Source organism: Dipteris shenzhenensis, chromosome 26 (genome assembly GCF_047967505.1).
Source record: "Dipteris shenzhenensis isolate YYH24624 ecotype China chromosome 26, Dip_SZ_1.0, whole genome shotgun sequence".
Taxonomy (NCBI): domain Eukaryota; kingdom Viridiplantae; phylum Streptophyta; class Polypodiopsida; order Gleicheniales; family Dipteridaceae; genus Dipteris; species Dipteris shenzhenensis.
The window spans coordinates 24,089,935-24,107,141 of record NC_141621.1 but is presented as its reverse complement, the minus strand read 5'-3'; the positions used below and the strand labels follow the sequence as shown (position 1 = coordinate 24,107,141).

At 42.0% G+C, this 17,207-nt stretch overlaps 1 protein-coding gene across 1 annotated transcript in view; it reads right to left on the bottom strand.

The window, feature by feature from the left end:
* LOC147884852 (cilia- and flagella-associated protein 70-like) overlaps nucleotides 1-9,381 on the bottom strand; it is a 55,722-nt gene extending 46,341 nt beyond the window's left edge. Inside the window, exon 1 of the mRNA XM_087397711.1 lies at nucleotides 7,653-9,381. Within this exon, the coding sequence (XP_087253837.1) occupies nucleotides 7,653-9,373 (1,721 nt within the window). The 5' untranslated portion in view covers nucleotides 9,374-9,381. The remainder of the gene's footprint in view (nucleotides 1-7,652) is intronic.
* Between the last annotated feature and the right edge of the window lie 7,826 nt (nucleotides 9,382-17,207).

The window sequence follows — 17,207 nt, the reverse complement described above, 5'->3', positions numbered from 1 at the left end:
TCAACTGTGCCATCTGAATGGTATTTCACCTTATAAATCCATTTCGTGCCAACCTCTTTTTTCTCAATGGGCGCATCAACCAAGTTCCATATGGCATTCTTCTCAATGGATTTAATCTCAGCTTCCATAGCTTTCTGCCATGCCAGATTATGCTGAGCATCCTTGAAGCTCTGAGGCTCATTTTCAGCTTCCATCACTGAGGTCATCAAAGCAAAATTGACATTTTTCTGATTTTTCTGAGTGCTGGCCCTGGTTTTTCCCCAAGGTAGGCTGATTCTTAGCATCTTGAATGGTCAACCTTGCCCAACGTGGAATAGATTTCTCTGCTGTACCACTCGAGGCTGCATCAACATATTTAGTGGCCTCACGACATTAATAATGCCTCCAAACATGAGGCTGTCTATTCTCATTAATTGGCTACAAATCTGAAACATTTGAGGGAGAGCCATCCTCAACATGTGGATTTGAGGGAGAGCCATCCTCAACATGTGGCAAGCCATCTGAACTGTGAGAAGTAGAAGAGGAAGCATCAAGAGACTACGTCTCATCATCCTTAAACTGGATGATGTCCAAAGGAGTATCATCATTCTTAACATGATACATGTTTGCCAATCTTTCCCATGCTGCCTTTGCATCCTTGCATGACTTGATAGTCATCATAATATGCCTCTTCACATTTGTGGCAATCAAAAACATTGCTTGGACACTGCAGCGGTCAAATTTCTTCTACTCCTCCGTCGATGCTATGGGACTAGCAGGAGAGGCTGTAGTCGTCTTTTGTCTGCCTGTAGTCTGACCCAAAGAAGTTGTGCTAAATGTAGATGAGCCTGCTGGCCTCACCTCATCCCCACTCAAGCCCTTACCAACCAAGATGTTCTTAAGCATGAATGACCACAAGGCATAGTTTGGTCCATCCAGCTTGTCACCCTTGGACAAATTGCCAAAACTGTCTGAGAGTTGACATGATGCAAATGTTGGAACACTGAAAGGAAAGAGTAGAGTGGACACAAAATCAAAATACTTGCATTACTTGCTTGTAGAATGAAGAAGAAAGAGGTCCTTAAGTAGGCACCTCATACAAGGTCACTGACATCACTGATGACCTCAAAGCTCCACAATCATCTCCTCAATTTGCTCCTAGATTCACTCAATCATCCTACGTGGCTTTTCCACCACCTAACTGTGCTTGTGGGCACCTAACTGTGCCTCTAGCACTCACACATAGAAACATAAGGTGTGCCTGAGGCATACACCTTGAGATATCCCAACAAACCTCCCCTCAAGGAAATGCCTCAGGCTATGTCAAGGATACATCTAGTCTCATAGTTTCTCATGCCATCTCATGGTGGTCAAGGATAAATCTATGGCTAGGTTCTCATGCTAGCAAGGGTTCCCTTGGGTGTAAGGTAAACAGAAAGGGATACAAACAGACCTTCCAATGGTTATCTCCCTTGCATGTACATGCACACAATGTCTGCAAGAGGTACCATGGAACAAAACATACACATGGCCTACATCATAAGGTGACCAGAGGTGTTTACAAAACACACAACACACAATAGTTTATTTTCATTCATTTTGGAGGACTATCCAGGCTGAGTACCTTGACATAAAAAGAGAGATCTGGAGCATACATGGAGATGATTTAAAATGCATAATCTTCAAAGGATGCCTCATCTTGTGAAGGCTCATTCACTGTAAGTAGATTTGCATTTTCTGTCTTTGCTTTGGCTTTGCAAAACTTCTCACTATGGTTGTTTTTGCCACAGTGCTTGCATGGATTAACTTTGAAGCAGTCCTTTGAAAGGTGATTTGTCTTTCCACAATGATTGCAAGGAGAATACTTGCCCTTCTGGAATTTCATAACATAGGCAGTGTCATTGCCTTTCCTTAGCTCCATATGTCTTTCTTCTTCTTGGAGAGCTGAGATAATGCCTTCAAGGTTTGGATTGGGAAGATTCTTCAAAGTGCTTACAATGTGATCAAAGCTTTCAGGCATACTCTTAAGTAGTACTGCCATAGCATCATCAGGGGTGATAGGAGAGTTGATAGAAGCTAACTGAGTCATAAGACTCCGCATATAGTTGACATGGGCAGCTAAAGTAGTATCACTTGCCATCTTTAATTCAAAGAAAGAGATTTTAAGTGATAGTTTAGAAATATGAGAGCTTGCACCAAAAATCAAATCTAGCTTCTGCCATGCTTCCGATGGAGACTCCAAGTCAGATATATGATGTATGTAATCATCACCCAAAGCTAAAGCAATTATACCATATGCTTTTTCTTCTCTTGCTGGATCCCTTGCCGGTCGTGTCGGAGCTGAAGATTCTCCAGCATTTGAGGCCGTAGAAGAAGCGGTAGGAGTAGGTTTGACAAGTCCCCATAAGTTCTCCCGCATTAATGCAAATTTTACCTTCATTTGCCATGTATGGAACCCCTTTCCATTGAACTTCTCAAGATTATATAAAGTAGCCATGAGAGGGTCTAACCCAGATATTGGGCAGTGTCTATCTCTCTTACAAGGCAAAAAGAACTGAAATACTTCCAAAGTATAGCCACTTGATGTAGCAAATAGTAGTGACTAGTTTTCAAACAATGATGCTACTTTTGCATGCTTCATAGGAGTGAATGAAACAAACACTTTCCAATCACATCCAAGTCTAGCAAGTCAAAACAAAGCTAAAGCAACACTTGTAGTGAAGTTATTAAAAACTTCAAAAGACCAGAAATGCTAGAGTAGCATTTTATGTAGCATCATTTTCAAAAGTATGTCAAAACTGTCAAAACTAGAGAGCTGAACTTGGAGGGCTCATATCACACTCTTCAAAGCAAAAGAAAGAGGGCTTTCTGAGGCAAAAGAAAGCTGGTATACCACAGTAGATCCTCTGGGAAGAAGAGGCGAAAATATGCGTCAGGTCGCCTTCACCTTCATGAACAAAGTCGACTGGTTTTTCTCTGTTTTCTCCTTCAATATGCAGCCATTGCTGCTCAGATTTCAGCACAAGGTAGCTCTAGGTATGGAGAAGCTTGCCCTGGAAGGAATTAAGAAAAGACAGAGCAGGTGCAGAGAACTTGCAGTAGAGGATTTCGACGACTTTTCTGCAATGGCGACGAGCAGCCCGCGAATTTCGTCGATTCCTTCCACCCCAAAGTTCGCCCTAACCAGAGGGATCTCCAGCAGAAAGGGCGTGGGAAATGGTTGAGGATTGAAGGAGAACAAGCTCAAGCAAAATTTTTGGAGAAGAGGGAGAGATGGTGAAGAAGAAGAAGATGATGATGATGATGATGTGGCAAAAATGGGCTCAAGGAGGATCAAATGGCTCTCATACCATGTTGGAACACTGAAAGGAAAGAGTAGAGTGGACACAAAATCAGAATACTTGCATTACTTGCTTGTAGAATGAAGAAGAAAGAGGTCCTTAAGTAGGCACCTCATACAAGGTCACTGACATCACTGATGACCTCAAAGCTCCACAATCATCTCCTCAATCTGCTCCTAGATTCACTCAATCATCCTACGTGGCTTTTCCACCACCTAACTGTGCTTGTGGGCACCTAACTGTGCCTCTAGCACTCACACATAGAAACATAAGGTGTGCCTGAGGCATACACCTTGAGATATCCCAACAGCAAAGTGGGATACCCACAAGGTGCAAATGTACCTACAAAGAGAACTGCAAGTCCCAAAAGTGCAACTGGCTGCAAATGTGCTTGCAAATCCCAAACTAATACTGGCTGCAAATGCAAAGTACGACTGACTGCTCTGAAATGCCACTGACTGCACAATGCAATCACTGCAAAAATGGCATCAACCAATCACTGCACTCTGCTGCAATCTGAAGTGCAATCCCAAACTGAAAACGCACAACCCAAATCTAAAATAGCGCACCCACGAGTGCTCAAATGCATCCAACGGAGCTCAAAAGCATCCACAACTGTAGAGTAACTACAAATGCACCCAACAATGCTAAGTATCTGCAAATGCACCTGAGAGTGCAAGAGTTTGGGCGGCAAAAACAGTCCCGAAGCAAAATACACAGCTCAAAACACTTACTGAAAGTGCACCTTGGCCCGAAACACCTGCAAAACAGTCCATTGACCGTGTGGGCAAGCTGGAGATGACAAAGGAGCTAAAGTGAGCTGCTTGGAGTTGAATGAAGTTGTCGGGAGTACTTCTAAACACAATACACGTGTAGAGAAGAGCCTGGAGCTGCTAGAACACATCCGAGAGAGGCTGGAGCTTAAAAGAGTCCAGATCTGAGCAAAAATGCTGAAAAATAGTCGAAAATTGCTCAAATCGCCTTCTAACAAGTCGTACGGACTCGAAATCAGGTTCCGACAAGTCGTACGGACTTGCGGCACTGTCGCGCATTTGTATGGACAGATCCGTACGAACTGTACGGACGAAAAAAAAAAACCATTTTTTTCTCACCTGAAATGGTGCGGGACAAATTTGTTTGTATGCAAGCAACTCAAAAATTTTGAAAAACGTCGAAATCGGACCTCAAAAGGTCAAAAAACAGCCGCTGGACTGTTGGAGCTACCTCAAACGAAAGCTAGAGAGCTGAATGTGAGAACCAGGAATGCACACTGGAGCACCAAGCTTGCGGGAGTCTGGAAGCAAGCGCGGGAATGGGCTCTAGAGACGAAAGCGCTCTGATACCAAATGTAAGAACAAACTGGAGACAGGTTGTGAACACAAGTGAGCAAGAGTGCACACACAAGAAAGCTCCAATAGAAATGTTCAAATGAAACAATACAAGTACTTGGTATATATAGTACCCAAGTACTACTGGTCAACCATAGGGTTGACTTTATGCCTACAACACCATATCTTTGTAATCTCTTACAGTTTGTACAATCCTATAGAATCAGCTCTCCAGTGGCCCACTTTTGTATCACTCCCACTTGATGCCAACCATGGCCTCCTAAAAATAATTGGGTATGCAATGGGAGCATATGAAAGGTTCATATGGCTGCACCGTCACACATCTATCCTAGCTGCATTGGTTGCACCCAAGGGCTTAGCCTTCGAGTTGTCTGCCAATTTTCTCTTATACATAGAAGGAGCATCACTTTCCAGACCACTTTATGCATAGTCTATTCACTAATGACATTGCATATACATTCTTAATAGGTATTCCATGAATCAATGCAGTTGCCCAACAAAATCTCATCATTCAAATCAATCCTCACATCCTTTGCCTCCATCACTCCTTTCTTCCTTTTGGACCTCTATGAGTTGGCTCCTTTTGCAAATTGTTGCCCCAGGGCAGGGCTAACCACAATTAACTGAGCTATAGTTGTATCTGCCTTCACATCATGTAGATCAAATGTAAGATCATAATATCTTGCATAATCTCTCACACCCTAACCTAGTGGGAAGTCTGTCAAACCAATCTTCGGCCTGAATGACTTCTTTTTCTTCTTTCTTCTCTCGTAAACCTTCCCCCCATTAGTATCATCAGATCTAGAACTCATCCCATCCTCATGTCCACGCTCACTGCACCAAATGTCCTTTTGAATTTCACTATCCAGAAACACATTCATAATAGCAAGGGTGAAGGAAGAGGAGAGAGATTCGTCCAAACTGTCCTGCATTCTGCATACTCTTCCTTTGTATATTCCTCCTTTGTTCCTTCTTCCCACAACTTCTTATTTCTCTAGAATCCTCTTGCCCATCACCTTATCCATTTCAACTTTCCTTTTTCCCCTTTACATCACACCTTGATTTTGTAGACCACCTAACCACTCTACTCCCCCATTAAAACATGATTTTCTCCAACCCACATTTAATTACATAACTCCCCCAAGTTATTAGATTTCCCGAATTTTGATCACACCCTAAAGCAAACGAAGCTCTCCCTCTCCCTCTACACTCATAGCAAAGAGGAGTTAGAACCACCCACTCAAAAACGCCCTTTTGCATAGAGTAAAATTTAGTGTACCAATGCGAACAGTATGTGCAAGATCATTCTATTGGAGATCAATTTCACAATCCATCAAAGGTACAAAATTGAGACAAGGCAAGACTACCTAGTTAGATTGAAGGACATTGGTTGACTACAATAGGTCAAGAGATCAGATCAGAAAGGCTAGTCCAGATTGCTCTCAATGGAATAGGAAAAGATTATGATCATTAGAAAGAAAGAAAGAAAGAAAGATATATTAACATCCACAGGAGACCTCGCGGGCCTATGGGACAAAGTGCACAAAAAGGCGAACTCATACAAGCCTCAGTGGATACTCTAGTGCCTTTCAGGGTTGCTCTCACGCTCATGAGAGTGGACCTGTCCATAGCTGTTCGTAGTTTCATTACAAGTGGTCTTGTTGGAGCTTCAACTTTAGCAACCCTCCATGCTGTCTCGCATGTGAGGTTGACTCCCATTTTGGTGAACAAGGTCTTGGCATTAGACATAGGGGTGTCTCCAACTATTAGGCCTCTGACCAGGACATTTAAGGCCTTGCTGCTCCTCCTTTTCTCTTCCTCCAGGGCTTCAGAGATGATCTCTTTCTTGGGGGCTGCTGCACCCTTCTTAACCACATTCTTCCATTCTAGTATATCTGCGTTACCTTTAGTGATTTGCTGTGTGAACTCAGCATGCTTCCCTTGTATGGTTGTCTGTAGCGCTACCATCTCCTTCTTAAGCATCTCATTCTCAGTTCTCATCTTTTCCATTGCCTTGCACGTACCTTCTGGTACCCTCTGCATATCCCTCAATTGCTGTAATTCTGTCCCCATGGCCTGCATTTTGTCCTTGAGGTTGACCTTCACAGCTGTTTCTCATACCTCATGATTTATGTCCTATTTCTTATCCAGGGCAGGCTTGCAAGCAAATAAGCATACTTATTCTTGAAATTTTAGATGCAAGCAGTTGGAGGGACATCCTGCTTCCAAGCAATTCGGCTCTATTTGTCAATTCATATCCGTAATGTTTGTTACTTAAAATTTGCTTATCAAGGTTAGCTGAAATGTACAAATTCTATCACAGTCTGAAAAAGGCACAGACTAGGTTTTAAGCTTGATTCCCTTCTGCTGAAGATTCGATTTACAGCTGTTTCTCATATCTTTCTTATGTAGGGCGGCCTTGCAAGCAGATAGCCCTTATTCCTCACAAAATCCTTGCCATGTGAAGGTCAATAGCGAGTGTGTATGCGCAGAGAGCTCTTTTGACTTGTTACAAAGTGTACGGAAAATTCTAGCTGCATACACATTCCAAAATTTTAGATGCAAACCTCAGACCACTGCAGATACATGGTGGAGTCAATCTCACTCTAAAATGTAGAAACCATGGGTCTCTTGAATTGGTTTCTTTGTGCCATACGTTCATTGATTCAGGGACCAGTCCACTTACGAATAGTTGGACAATTAGCTATGATCTATACAGATCAATGTATAGACGATACATACGTTTCTCATACTATCCATGTAAGTGAACAATTTGGTGCCGCATTGGAGGGACATCCTACTTTCAAGTACGGCTCTATTTGTCAATTACTCCAGTCCCAAGCCTTATGCATGGAAACACTCAATGATGGACTTAAAATGTTAGATTTCTCTCTCTCCAATTGACTGCCTCTCTTCAGAATGTTAGTTAGCTTTTACATAATTCTTTTAAAGTTGGAAAAAAGGAACCTTTGGAAGTCATTGCCTGTTGTTCCAAGCATTAATTGGATCCGTAAGTTGAGATTCATCTTCTGATAGTATCTTTTGTTGTAAGGAGAAGATGGACTGTGCTCCTACTTTTACAAGGTCTCTGAACTCTTCCACTGCAATTTCAAGCTTGTCGCTGAATTTTGCAAGCTTAGGTCTTGCAGTTAAGACATCCGCTAGCTTCATTTCAGGGTCAGCAGGAGCCACCCAGATAGGCTCCAATGGCCGGTTTGTCTTCACATGAACGATCAACTGAGAAAGATAACCCGTCCGTTGATCACCCATGCCATTCGTTTCTCTCATGGTACGAGTCACATCATTATCTTCTTTATCAGACATTTTCAGGAGTATTTTTGGACTTCTGAACTCCTCTAATGGGCTGCAAATTGTTACTTCAGAAACACCTTCCTCGGTCAAGGAAGACAAATTCAGGCGTACACGATGATGGTCCCTCCCAAGAGTTGAACCAGAGGCGATCTGATCTGGTTTCGCATATTTTGCAAACTCTCCATGCCATTCAAATTTTCTCCATATGCACTCTTTTAATTCCTTGGCTGCCTCACTCGGGAGAAAACGTTTGACGGGAGAATTCCAGATGATCATTGCTTCGGTTCTCTGATTGATACAATTAGGACCTTCATTTGTATCTGCACCCGCTGTAACGGGAAGGGCAGAACGTAAGTCGTTATTACTTCTATCTGCCCCGTGTACGGGAACCAACTGTGATGCTTCAACGCCAGCTGAATCAAGTCCAATCGGAGTCTGTGATGTGGTGGTGGACTCACCAGAGCTGATAATCAGCACTCCATCATCGATTCTAGCAATTCCAAAGCTGTCTTTCAATTCCTGCTTAACCCCAGAAAGAGAATTCCACCAATGCCCAGAAAATCCAGGTATCTGAAAAGCCAAGGAGTAGGTGAAGGAAGGATTGGAAGGGACACTTTCCACGGTTTGAGGTGGTATAGGCTTCACACAGAACTTACTGAATTCTAACAGAACTCCATTCTTTCTGTCAACATCTGACAATATGGGAATGTCCGTGGATATGGACACATTCATTGTCGCACCATCAAGAAGATTGGGAGCGATCTCCTCTGCTACATTACCCTTTTTTCCTTTCGCTGAGCCCTTCTGAGTGGCATCTTTCTTTCCTCCGGGAACAGAGGGCTTGGTCTCCATCCGTTCTGCAGAACTCACTGATCCAATAGCACACTCTCGTTCCAGGACACCTTCCCGCACGAAGAGCAATTCGGACAAATCTAGAGTCACCGTTCCGACAACAGCTACCGTTTGGCCAGAGGGAGATGTCCACAGAAGCGAGATCACAAGTGGGTCGTTCACAAGGTGGTGCCACAGCAGCCAATCCGATGCTCGAACGAAGCCCGCAACGGCTCCGAGAGAGAAACTCGCCGGGAAGGAAGGGGGTGCGACGGAATCCTGCTGATCCTTTGATTTCTCATCCGATGTGCGCTTCTCCTTCTTCGATTTGGGAACGTTAGATGCTTTCCCTGGGGAGGTATCACGGGGAGATACTGGAGCGATGTCTGGAGGGAAGGTAGGGGGGACAGCAACCGATTGGAAGAGGGAGGAATCGTCCTGATGATCGGGAAAGCGCAAAGAGACGGAAGCCTGGGCGATCGATCCGTCGATGGAATTTGCATTCCAGACATTGTTGGCAGAGACGATGGTCGCCTTGAAGACGCAGATCCTCGGCTCCATTCACGGCGGAAAACACGGCGTAAAAACCGGCGTGACAGCAGGAACACGAAGATGATCATAACTAATTCCACCCATTGTTTTCTCACCTCCATTAAATTTAATCTCACCTTATTAATCCGCACCACGGGTGTCGTGGATGTGTTCCAAAAAAAAAAAAAAAACTAACCCAATTGCCTTGTGAGAACTAAGGCGACTTGGTGACTTACGCAGGGCTCGTTTGTACCGATAGAACTTCGTGTGATCGACTGGCTGGGAATAGTTCCCAGCTCCGGTGGCCACACGAGTCCAACTAACATTTTTGGACTCCTTGGTGCACCTTGGTGCGTTCAACAGCTTGATTTCGCCATTAATGCACGCCATTTCCGCACTCGAATGCGAGCATTTGGGTTGCGCGTAAACAGGACCTAACAAGATGAAATAGGTGCCCACGACATTGAAAAATGGGTATTAGAATTTGTGGCGCAACGGGTTAGAGGCAATTAATCTAAGGTGAAAGGACAAACATTAAGACAAAGGCAGTGGGAGATAATCGAGAAACTGCGAAAGGGAAGGGCGATGGTAGATATTCAAGAAGGTACGTCTGTGGAAGGTTCTTGGCAGTGGAGAAGGGGGGCACTGCCCCAATTTTAGTTGGCAATTTTATTCATTAGGCACTGCCCCAATTTTAGTTGGCAATTCTCTGCTGAATTTAGTAGAAAGATGTTTTCATTTGCAATGTCGGAGTTGATGAGAGACAAGGGGGTAAAATAGGGCATTGGTTTATGTTGTGTTTAGTATCGTGTATAATAGAGAGTGGTCATACCAATATACAAAGTCTATCCCGCTTGTGATGTTATTGGTTTTGTTGTTTGTCCAAATGTGGTCAATTATTGATCCATATATTGTTGTTGGCAAAGCAATGATTTGTTCCAGTCGGTTTTTGGACATGTAGCATTGTAATTTTGAATTGTTTGTTAATGCGTAGTTGTAGTCGATGTTAAAGGTTCCTATGATGTATGTTGAAATGAATGGTGGAATTAATGGGAGAATGTGTTATAACGTTTGTAGTAGCATTGTTATATTTGCTTTTGGTGACTTACACATGTTTATTATTGTGAGCTTATGTTTGTTAGTACTTTGTACTATGGTTAGTAGACATTCACAACTGTTACCATACATTTGGATGGATTTTAGTATGTTGATGTCACGTTTTAAGTATGTTGTAACGCCAACGCCTGTCAATGTTGAAATGGATTGGAAGGTTAACAAAGGCAAGTTGTGTAATGGGTGGACGTGGGTTTCTTGGAGGCAGAGGACCATGGCATTCAGCAAGTTTGTACAAGCTATCAAATCGTGTGCGTGGGACTATGTTGACCTTGTGTTAAGGCTTTGTATGTTGACTTTTAGTGTATCGATCGAGTGGAATTGGTTTATTTCTTCCAAGACCAATGGGTCAACTTTAATTTTTTTTAATTCTATGTTTGAGAGTAGCTAGAGGTTTGAGGGGTCACACACACGGGATAGATCAGTATAAACAATACCGCCTTGATGCGTGATGGATCGAATGCAAGATAGTCCATGGAGAGTCCTTGTGAACGATGTAGCTCTGCAAGTTGGATTCGAAATTGTTTTCTACAAACTGTATTGAGATGGTTCTTGCCAATTTCGTTCTGTTCAAGATGGCATTGCTTGAGCTTGTTGATGTACTTGATCTAGTGCTTATACGATCGGGTACGAAGAGACCTTATTGTAATGATTTTGATTTTTTATAATAATATCTTTGTGGTGATTGTATATGTCATGCCACATAGGGAAATCATTTCTCAAAAAGTATTCATTCAAGAGGAACAGTAGATATAGCAAGCAAAGCTCCCTGTAGTGGTTCTCAAGGTCCTTGGATCTATTGTGTTGTTGAATTGAATTATTCTTGGGATTTTTTGTGACGTTCTCCTCCTTTTGTCGTTGTGTATTAGCTTGCAAAAGTCACGAGACAAATTTCTTGCATCGTTGGTTTGCACTTCATGTATTTGCAAATAATATCATCGAAGAAGATGTTAGTGCTGATGGGGTCCATCTTTTCTAGCTATGCCTATCACCTTAGTAAGAATGTACATTCATCAATTGTGCTTGAGTTGATATAAATGAATTCTCTACTTTTGCTTGTTAGTCGAAGTGATAAGGTTAGATAAATTGCTTGTTGAGCACTGATATGTTGTGTGTTTAGAATTGTGTTTCCTACCTTTCTTATTTGTCCCCTCACTATTGCTTTTGTCTCCAAGCTTTGCTTGAGGGCTAGTTGGACTGCTCCTCTCTTTGTCAATATTTGTAATGTATGATATGTAGTATGATGCAGTTCCATGTGGGTTTAAGATGAATTGGACATCTCTATTATGCTCCCCAAAGCTTAGATATAGTACGATTGAAATTATTTGTATACATGTTGTTTGGATGTCTTTGTAAGAAAATTGACCATTGTGAGATACTACTATGAAGTGCGAGTATGTATTCCTCTTCAAACATACCAATTTCTTTGAAGAATGCATCGAGTGTAAGGGCGTAATGATGTTTTTTGTGCTAGAAACATAGAAATATGCTTGTATTTTTCGTTGTAAGGATTTGGTGTTGTGGAAGTTGGTAGTGGCCTAAGAATTAAAGTTTCTCTCATTGGCCACACTGTGCATGTTTTCATCCTTCTTCTGCATGTCTTCCTATACTGATGAGTTTGCAACTCGTTTTATGGTTCTGTGGTAGTTCAAGTCTCGAGATGTCTATGGTGATGTACTTGTCTATATATGCTTGAACATACTTGCTAGATGATTGTCCGTAGATTTGTTTAGCATCAGCCCATACTAGGCCATGGTCATGCAGGCTCCCCTTGTGCTGGAACTTAGTAACAAAGAAGAAGTCATTGATATGGCCGAGGATTCTAGGATCATGTTTAACATTTTCATGCCCTAGGATCTATGCATATAATATTGAGCAGTTGTGATAGGATCTAAACGAATCAGGTTTTGAATGTCACTTGCTTTGCATTCTTGGATATCTCTAATCATAATGTGTTATGCAATGTGCACAAGCATGCAACCAAAGGATTCCATAATTTCTCCACTGTTGAGAATGTCACAAAGAAAGCTGGAGGGCTTGATTGTCTAACCATTGTGGACACATTCTTCTTGAGCCATTCTTTGTTGTACAAAGGCATGTGAAGTCATGGTATTCATATCTTTGTCAAGCAGCACGACACGTGGAAATGCTCAGAGCATGTGGAGTTTGCAATGTGTGAGGTTGCATCCTCCACAAACCATATACACGTGGGACATGACGCATTCAAAATCAACAAAAAACAATTCAAGAATTTTCAAAACAAGGAATTCCAAATTTTGCTTCTTACCCTACCCAAGGGTAGGATAAAAACATATTAATCCAATTAGATGGTGAGGTTGCAACTGAGTGGTTGTCTTTCTCACACGTTCAGACAAGTCATCCTCAACAAATGAAGAAAAAGTAGGTGGCCCAATGAGAAATCCAAGATCATAAGCCTAACACAAGAAGAAGCATTGTCAGGTTAGGCTAACCTGGAACCACGGGTTGAAGTGGAGTCACCGAATGCCACCTACTCAGAAGCAGTGGAGTCCTAAACCAAGTACCATTTTGCAGCAAAGGTGCAAGAGATTGTAATAGTTCACCAATTAGTAGTAGCAACATGATGCACCCAGCGCCGACACTCTTAGAAGGCAGTTTTATTTAGGTAGATGATGCGGTTGTAATAGGCAAAGAAGAGAACAAGAGAATAGTGTGGCGAGTTCTCGTCCTCTGCCTTGAGCTTGCTAGGATAGGGAGCTCTAAGTTAGCCACGGGTGAGGGAACCAAACTGTCAACATTTTGGTGATCTTGCTGGGGAAGGGTCAATTGAACTGTGAGTTGAAGAGTTGTTAGTTAGGAGAACCGAGTTAGTAAGCTTAGTTTTGTTAGTGAGCTTCACTAGACATAGATCATATGTAAAAGTTGCATAAATGCTTGTTCAATTCTTGGTTTTTACAATGTTTGTATAAGTACCATCTCTTGAGAGCCTAGTGTTTGAAGGTTAATCCCCACTCAATGGTTTATGGATGGATTGTCCCATTAGAGAGACACTTATTGTTTTGATAGTACAATAGATTTGGAAGGACCATTCCAAAATTATAATCTAGCAAATGGTCATCTACTACTAAAAGACCATGAGGATTTCCATTAAGGTACTCTATAGTTTCTAGCATTGTTTTGTACATGTCATCCTTTGAAACACATTAAGAGTATGATATATTAAGAGCATATAACTTGATTTCAAGTGCTCTTACCTACTCCCTCTAACCAATGATGAAGTGAAACGGTTGCTGGGAATTGTGGGCTACTATAGAAAATTTCTCCAAGTGATTCTAGACAAGTGGCGTAGCCTAGTGGTGTGCTTGAAGATTGTCGGCATGTAGGATACACAAAGTATTCAAATTGCTACTCAGATACTTTCTACCTTAGCCAATGGCTGCACATGCTCAAAAAGAAGAAGAAGATACGCTACCAAGCGCGAAGAGTTATTGAGCCAAAGGAATTGGTCACATCCTGCCATGAGAACTGGAGTGGTCATGGAACCAAAGTTCAATGCCTGAAGGAGACTGGCAAAAGCATCAACTATCCAATGGGAGTGACGAGCACGAGGAGAGAGACTTGACCATGCTACCCTAGGGGTGGAAGTGATTACTATGTAGAGTCAAAAGGACAAAATGCTAGTATTGGGCCAGGGCATCCCAGAAGATTGGTGGATGAAGGTCCATCATGGCAAGTGGAGTCTATGCATTCATCTACAGAGAGCTTGGATTTTGAGCAGATGGCCATTTCCTAAAGGAATGAGAAGACTGACTGAGAGAACAAAGAGAATGTCTTTGACAATACTCAACTATCATTCCAGAGGGATTACGTTGAGAAAGATATGAAGGCAGAAGTCCAGCTACAATAGATGGTCAAAGAAACAACTGACAATAAGAGCGGCATGCTTCTGATGGAGAGAGATGCCACCGAAGACCTAAGGTGAACGTGGAGCAACCAAGGCAATTTTCCCAAGTTCCTCTCAGAAATAATACTCGTCTTACAGACCTACATCGAACTGTACCTTTAAGGCCTAAAGACAATACCAATTGTGGGATAGTCAACAATAATCTCATACGCACAAAGGTAGCTATGATAGGTGGAATACTAGTGACTCAGTCCTTCCAAGTGGAAGACCTACCCACTTGGGCTATGGAGTGGAAAAGTATAAGCCCAACACCAACATCAAGGTAAAATTTCAAATTTTCAAAGGCACTGATGATGAAGATCCATATAGTCACTTCGAGAGTTCCTTGCAAGTCTGTCACATCCATGGTGCCACAACAGATGAGGGGTACACGGACCATTACCTGTGTACCTTAATAAAAAATGCCCAAGGTGGTTTAACCAGTTTAGCATTCCAGCAAAGATTCAGACAAGAAATTAATGAGTAAGATGTTTGAATGAAGTTAAGTGAGCTGAAGCAAAACAAAGGAGAGTTCGTCCAAGACTTTGTACTGAGGATGCGAGCTCTTATATCATCAATAAGTTAAGCATTTTCCCAATGATAAGCCTATGCAAGCCTGGATGATCGTAGGATGCACCTAGGTAGACTTGCACAAGCCAAAGATAGTTAATCAGACTAGGACTTATGAAGAATTGCTAGACCGAGCAATCGCTATGGAGAAGTGAAGCCTTGAAGAACAAGGCAAAGAAGAAAGATGTTGATAGTGACACCAAGAAGATGCCAGCAAATAAGAATAAGCTCAAAATTGAGTTGAAGAAGGTAAAAGAATTGGGCAGTCGAGGGAAACTAGGTAACAATGAGAAATGGTGTAACAAGTGTTCTAGGGGTGGACACGTGGAAGATAGGATGCAAAACTAAGTATTGCAATACCTGTACCAAGTTTGGGCATGATGAATAAGATTGTTGGTTCAATGGTAAAAATTACCAAGTGTTAGCAAACTAAGTGACGACAACTGATGCTCAGCCACCAAACGATAAGCCATCACGTCCCAAGCAAAAGGATAAAGGTAAGAATGGTAAGGAGAAAACAGATCCATCTCAAATCAATTGTTTTCATTGTGGAGAAAATCATCTATGTAAAGCTCATTGCCATTTACTTAGATGGTTTATGTGTTTCTTCTTCAGACAGGGATCATATTCTTACTTGGAGAAGGTCTTTTTGAGGTGCAGACAAGCATGTATTTCACTGAACCCAGCTAAGAGTTATTCTGTGTTTGAGTAGGGATACTACTCAGTCATGTTATTTCTCAAGATGGTATACGAACTGAGCCAGGTAAGATTCGAGCTATACAGCAAATGCTTGAGCCTAAAGATCTAACTCAATTGCATTATTTTGTGGGGTTTATCAGATTTTATTGACGCTTTATCAAAGATTTTGCTAAGATTGCAACTCCATTGTATGAGTTGACAAAGAAATATGCCAAGTTTGAATGGACTATAGAATTGACTGTAGTTTTCCATGAATCAAAGAACTGAGCAATGGCTACTCCAATTCTAAGTGGGATGTTGTTTTCCATGTGCTTCTGCATGTAGATTCTTCTAGGTATGCCTTAGGCATTATTTTGGCTCAACCAAATGGTCGACTAGATTATCAAGCATATTATGCTAGTCGATTGTTGACACCTACCAAGTCCAATTATAGTACCACTAAGAGAGAAGCTTTGGGAATGATCTTTAGTGCGCATAAACTAAGGCTCTATTCACTCAGTAATCCTTTTGTGATGTATGTGGGCCATCAAGCATTGCTTTATCACATCAACAAGACTATTGTTCAAGGACAAATTATTTGTCTAAGGGTACATTTCCGAACATAATGCCTCAAGATAAGTGCAAACAACTGGCCTTGAAGGCTTGAAACTACACTTTGATCGGTGGACATCTCTATTGTCAGTGTGCAAATGGAGTTATGCCAGATGAGCGAGTAGTTGTGTTGCAAGAAGCTCACTCTGGTCTATAAGGAGCACATTCCCAAGGGGAGTTTAATGCCAAAAAAGTATTGCAAGCAGGCTTATGATGGGAAACCTTATTCAAAGATGCTCAAACAAAGTGTATGCACTTTGACGTCTATCAATGCATTGGATGATTATTGGCCAATCAATCAATGCCATTGCAAACTCCTCATCCATGGGAAGCCTTTTAAAGATGGGTTTTGAATTTTGTTGGTCCTTTCAAACCTTCTAGATTTACACAAAATAAATACATCATTGTCGTCGCCACAACCACTGACTATGCTACTAAGTGGGATGAAGTTAAGGCACTCCGAGATAACTTAGCTCGGAACACAGCTAAGTTCATTTTTGAAAATATTATATGTAGATATGGATGCCCTTTGCAACTTGTTAGTGATCAAGGTACACATTTCCTTAATGATGCGGTATTGTTGCTCAAGACTAAATTCAAAATCATGCATGCCGTTTCCACTACTTAGTATTCTCATCGCAATGGGGAAGTGGAGTCAACAAACAAAACACTTAAGCTCATCCTAATAAAGATGGTGTGGGGTTAAAGGTCACTGTGCCTTAACCCCAGTTATGTACAATACTCAAACACATATATAAATGAATGAAAAAGAAGATTAGGGTGGTTCTGCACCCACCAAACTTGTGTGGCTCTCTGTCTCTCTCTCTCCTTCTTCCATTCTTGCTTCCGTTGTGAGCACTCTCAACTGGTATCAGAGCCCGGGTGATCTAGCTGAGCGTGTGTGAATGCTGGAAGCTCAGCAGCTCTGTGGGAGGAAGGAGAAGCTCTGTGGGAAGCTTTGTGGGTGAC